The 5862-nt window shown below is 42.0% G+C and overlaps 1 protein-coding gene across 2 annotated transcripts in view; it reads left to right on the forward strand.

Annotated features, from left to right (window-relative positions):
• Positions 1 to 5856, forward strand: part of fam91a1 (family with sequence similarity 91 member A1) — a 19977-nt gene extending 14121 nt beyond the window's left edge. For both annotated transcript variants that reach the window (XM_020606873.1, XM_020606874.1), the window contains 9 exons: positions 325 to 473; positions 1111 to 1245; positions 2213 to 2326; positions 2503 to 2575; positions 2924 to 3070; positions 3576 to 3677; positions 3853 to 3976; positions 4096 to 4165; positions 5439 to 5856. In XM_020606873.1, coding sequence (XP_020462529.1) covers positions 325 to 473; positions 1111 to 1245; positions 2213 to 2326; positions 2503 to 2575; positions 2924 to 3070; positions 3576 to 3677; positions 3853 to 3976; positions 4096 to 4165; positions 5439 to 5624 — 1100 coding nt within the window. In that variant the 3' untranslated portion in view covers positions 5625 to 5856. The remainder of the gene's footprint in view (positions 1 to 324; positions 474 to 1110; positions 1246 to 2212; positions 2327 to 2502; positions 2576 to 2923; positions 3071 to 3575; positions 3678 to 3852; positions 3977 to 4095; positions 4166 to 5438) is intronic.
• Positions 5857 to 5862: the final 6 nt, after the last annotated feature.

Genomic DNA, 5862 nt, shown 5'->3' on the forward strand with positions numbered 1-5862 from the left:
TCCTTCTTCCTCTCCTTCTTTTCATTTAAAATAAATATGTGTATTTGCTTTAAAAGATAAGGTTGATATCACTCTCAGATCTGTTAGATAAACACAAGGCTTTAGCCAGCATTTGGTTAGCTTAGCGTAGCATCAGCGCCAGAAATGGGGAACCCGTATCCAAAATGTTGGAGTGTTGCTTCAAGGAAAGTCCTTAATCCATGCTCAGTCACATCATAGAAGTCATAAGAATGCAACCCACATGCATACACTGAATCATTCTCACTTGGTTCCTGAACTGTTTTGTTTAGAAGTTGTGACTGTCTCTGGTTTTTCTCCAAATAGGTTTCCCCTTGGACATGTTGCGGTGTGAGAGCCTGCTGGGTCTCGATCAAGCCACCTGCAGCCGTGTCCTCAACAAAAACTACAAGCTGCTGGTCTCTATGGCGCCGCTGAGCAACGAAATCAGACCCATCAGCAGCTGCACACCTCAGGTATGATGCCTGCAGGGCGGGAGAACAGAGGGGACACCATGTGGCATGCTGGGATACTGGATCAAATGTTGTCTGCATTAAGATGTGAGAGTGCTGTGCTTGTGTGCTCTCTTTGGTTGTGTTTGCACCCTCTCGCTGTGTGTACACGCTTGTGTGCCCATAATGATTGGTGTCTGTGTGTGTGTGTGTGCTTTGGGAGTTCTCAGTTTGCAGTTGCCCTAACAACAAGAGTACACAAAGAGAGAGAGATAGGAGGCGAGGCTCCTGAGTAATTCCTCTGCCTGGCTGCATTCCAGCTTTCTAGCTGAGCTCAGAGTGACAGAGGGAAAGAAGTTAAACTCTTGTTTGTGCCAGTTGTGCTGCTGTTTATTCTCACACTGCTGGGCCTCAGTGAAGTGCAAATCAATGAATTCTGTTCTTTGTTTTCTGCTCACATCTCTGATAACAACTTCAATTGCTGCATCTCAGACAGAAGACCAACACGGTTACAGTTATTCTCCTTTGTCTCTGTTACTGTTTGTTGTTTTGAAGTATGTGTTTACTATATGTGAGAAAGTATTGTGAGGGTGTTCTCATGCATATTCATTAGCTCTGCTCCTGTAGACTTGTATGTGTGTGTCTTTGTTTCTCCCTGCAGCACATTGGCCCAGCCATCCCTGAGGTGAGCTCCATCTGGTTCAAGCTGTACCTGTACCATGTGACCGGTCAAGGCCCGCCGTCTCTGCTGCTTTCCAAAGGCTCCAGGCTCCGCAAACTGCCTGACATATTCCAGGTTAGGCCAAACTAATAATTAATCCGGTACATTAGATACGCACATGGTTGAATGACTAATGTATGTTGATAGAGATATAAGCAAAAGAAATCTCTTTGAAGACAGATAAGAAAAGTCCACATGATAACATCAGTATAGGTCCAATCAAAGATGTGCTACACAGATAAACACATATTCGTTTGTCTCTGACACCTGCCCGTTTACATTTTGACCTTGTTTCAGCCGGAGAAACAGGTCATCAGAGCACTGGAGGTAAAATTCTGGGCTGTTTCTTTTGTCCCCGTCAACCTTCATTTAACAAGTGCCTGGTGCATTACAGTCGTATCACACCATGTCCTTACATATTTATCCTCCAGGGCTTCCCAGTGGTTTTGGAATTCTCTAACTATCCTGGAACAAACGAGAGACAGGGAACAAAAGAGAATTTAATGCAGTACATTCTCAGGGGAGGTAATATCATGTAAATGGGTCACTTTATGGAAACACAGCAGCAGGTATTCTACTTAAGCTTGTTTCAAACTTTTGTTTTAACCCCTTCACCACTTTCATAGAAGAAGATAAACTGTTAAAAATAATAGGCTCTTTATAAAAAGAAAAATATAAACTCTTAACCTGATGTAAAAACTCTGAACTAGTCATGTGAAAGTCATGCGCCTGCGTGGAACTTTAATTATTTTAGTTAGTTAATGTTTGCCATAGTGGGAGGTTGACACTTTTTGTTTCCCTGGATTAAACTATTTCTAACATAAATAGTATTGAGGTTATGTATTAAATATAGAAACTTCATAATGTTGTCATCTTTGAAAATATGTTTCTCTACCTTAAGACTTATATTAAGTGAAAATTACTATTAAATAAAGTATATTTTCCTCTATATTGCTTATTATGATCAGCTGCAAGAGGAGGATGGTTTCTGATATTAATGGCTGTGGAAGAATCTATTGTTTAACCATTTTTCTCTTTCTAGGTCTATGACAGGTTGTTGATCACTTCCTGGGGTCATGACCCCGGGGTCGTCCCTACATCTAATGTGCTGACCATGCTCAATGATGCCCTCACACACTCTGCTGTTCTCATTCAGGTAAATGCACAAGTAAGAGCTTGATCTTTCTGTGAGGGCTTTCAGGTTACCTTTTAGATGTTTTTACTGTTTTGTTTCTAAGTTAAACTTGTGAACAGTGTGTTATTTAATATTGTGGATTTGGAACCAAGTCTCACCGTGTTTACATATAAACTGTATGCATGTGTAACCTTCAGGGTCATGGTATGCACGGCCATGGAGAAACAGTTCACATCCCATTCCCCTTTGATGAGGAGGATCTGAAGGGAGGTAACATACTGTGTATAAACCAGTAAAATCACCTTGTACCAGACATGATTCAGCCAGTGTGTTGCACTAATACATGATATGCTGGCCTTGTAATAGAGCAGAGTTGTTTCACTAAGTCTTTAACTAAGCCACATCTATTTGTAAAGAATAATGAATTTTATTTTACAGAATCATACAAAACAAAAACATGAAATATGGACTTTTTAATGGATGTTTGTGTAATGCATTTAGAATGAAAGAGAGAATGTAATATCAATATTACGGTACTGTCTTGTGCTCATCACCGGTGTGGAGTTGAAGCTTCATTCCTGTTGGTTGTTGTCCCTCTCTTCTCTCCTTCCTCTGCAGAGTTCTCTTACTCCAACATGTGTGTGCACAAAGCGCTGCAGAAACTGAAGGAGTACGTGGATCTGGAGCACCAGTGCGGCTACATCACTATGCTCAACTCCAACAACAGGCACCGTCGCAGGGCCAGTGACAGTGCTGAGTGCAGAGGTAGTGGAGTGAATACACACACTTTGTTTCTGGTTGTGCACGCAGATGTGTGTACTATGTGAGCATGTAGCAGGCAAGACGTATAGTAGAATTAGTGAGAATGTCCTTGCCTGGGGTGGCCACTGGCACTGATGGTGCAAATTAGATAAAGATTGCTCACAGTCCAGTTTAATTATGCTGTTGGTTTGCTTAATTGTGTCCCTTATTGTGGCAGCCTTTGCTAATGGTCATGGATCGAACAATCTTAGCCTTTACTTTGAGATTCCCTGATTGAATCTTTCTTATCTAAATGTTTACATGGATTACTATAGACATTTCTGCACATTACAGTGCACAGTTTATTCTAACAGAACAAATATTTATAGGGCAACAACATTTAAAAAAGTTGTGAATGTATTGAAACTTCTTAACTGAAGGCCATTCAAGCTGTTATCTATCTGTGATCGGTTTCCCACAAACAACATTTCAGTTCCTTAATGATGATGGAGATTTGTTGTTCTTCAAGGTGACACCCATCTGGGTGGAGGCCTGGACACCGACGGCAGCACCGAGTCCTTTGAGCTCGTGACTGAAGAGAACAATGGAGAAAGCAAAGGAAAGACAGACAGTGGGTCTATATTTTATTAAAATATCTTCAAGTAACCACTTATTTATTTGGAAGAGATGATTAAAAAGTACAGAAAGAAGGCGTGGCAGAGGTCTCGTCGAATTTGAAGCCTGCATGCCCTTGTTAATGGTTGTGTCTTGTATGTTCCCATCCTTTGCCAATCCATTTCTTTCAGCCCTTTCATCTGAAGACAAGTGGGTCCCTCTTGAACTGTGCTTCGGCATGCCTCTCTTTAACTCCGAGCTCAATCGCAAAGTGTGTCGAAAGATCGTCTTGCACAAGCTCTGCAGCAACGAAAGGTAGAAAATAAAACGCTACCCAGCATCCTCAAAAATGAAGCTTTTCTCTTTTAAACATTGACAAGTGTAAAGACATCCGTTGTAGCGGTGCTAGACTTCAGGTGCTGTTGTCGTTTCAGCCTTCAGGAGCTACTTCACTCAAGCCGAAAGCTGTCGCTGAAGGTGCTGAGCTTCGTTCAGTCATTCCAGGTAAAAACACCACGTCTAATGTCAGTAGTCAGGGATTTAATTTTACAGATGGGGTTTGTCAGATTGAATCAACTTTAAAGATTGATTATTAAACAATAAATGTACTGTATAGATTTGTTGATTAATCTGGTTTGGGTACAGCATCTAGAGGATGGTGTTGGGGAGACCCCTGGCCACTGATGTCGTCCATTCAAAGCTCAGTAGGCTTCAAGAAGTTTGTTTAATCACAATGTGAAATGCAGTTTGGTTAAAAACCATACATTTCTTAAGGTAATGAGAGATTTAAAATGAGATCTTGTGAAAAGATCCCTTTTAGATGAGAAATCAAGACAACCTCTCATTTGGAATAAAATATCAGCAGCACTAATGTGTTTTTTATTATCTTTAGATAATTATATTATTAGGGCTTGAAACAATTATCAGCAGCCATGACTTCTCCCAACAGCCACATCATTAAAACCTTTGTTTTTAATCAATATCGGGTCATTAATACAGTATGCTGCTCCATTTATCACAGCTGAAACTGAATGTTGAAACGCAAGCGGTGATATGAGAGTTGTGCTGAGATAAAATGAGTGAGTCGGGTGCAAACGTTTTGGCGTATGTGCTTGTGTGTCAGTCTGTTAGGATGTGTGTGTAGGATGCAGGGGGGGGGGGTGCACTACACAATATTAAGCAGAAAGTAAAGAACAGAAAGAAAAATCGATAAAAGGAAATGGGACACGGTAAATATGTACTCTTAGTTTTAAACTGCCTCTCTCTTCCATGTGCAGCCTGCTCTGTCAAACAAGCTGCTGATTTTGTTTAGTTTAACAGTAACTGAAGCCACTTTTCCACTGTAGGAAGCTAATGAACCATGTGCCCCGAGCTTCCCATCACCATTACCCCAGCATAACCTCACAAACTTTGCTTTTCTGTAGTTGGTCTCTGTTTAGATGAGGGCGAAGCTGTGTTCCTCACACACACAGCTGAGCAGAGTATATGAGTCAAGTGGAAAGAGAATCAGAACCTGGGACAAAAGTTCAGCATTCCACTGTGTTTTGTTAGGGTCCTACAGTGAAAAACCTCAGTGAGTCCTTTGAACCCATATTTTATATATTAACTTTCAGCGACGTGATTCAGTGTTTGGACGTTTGCAAATCATACAGGAACCATGCTGCTTAGCCTTTCTGGACTTTGTTTTTCTATTTTGGAGAAATGTATCCTTGTCCCACATATGTCACCCTCTCTGCCTGGTGTTCTGATCTGTGTGACCTTGGCCCTGTGATGGCAGGATGGGAACCAGCCCTCCGACCTGGACAGCGGCGTGTCGAACCCTCTCAGTCAGCCCCCGGCAGAGTCTGGTGTCCCTCTGCCCTCCCTCAACCTTCTCTTCAAGGACGGACAGTTGAGGGAGTGGAGCGGGCGGGCCCCCCTGCCTCTGCACATCTCAGCCCTGCATAAGGACCAATCCATCTAAACACCCACCCCACCCCCACCCCAAAAACATCCAGATTTGGTCATGACGAAAACGACATCTCATTGAAAAAGACCACTTTATCTTGCAGTGTCACGTATCACTGAGGAAATTATTCTCCTTCACATCGGGTCACAGGGAAAACACTCAGTCTTAAACTTTGCCTTCTTGTCCATCGGTATCCAGTCATGAGGACATTTTCCCCCTTCACAAAGGAATCATAATTGCCAGCATTATTTCA

The sequence above is a fragment of the Monopterus albus genome, unplaced genomic scaffold, assembly GCF_001952655.1.
Source record: "Monopterus albus unplaced genomic scaffold, M_albus_1.0 scaffold82.1, whole genome shotgun sequence".
Taxonomy (NCBI): Eukaryota; Metazoa; Chordata; class Actinopteri; order Synbranchiformes; family Synbranchidae; genus Monopterus; species Monopterus albus.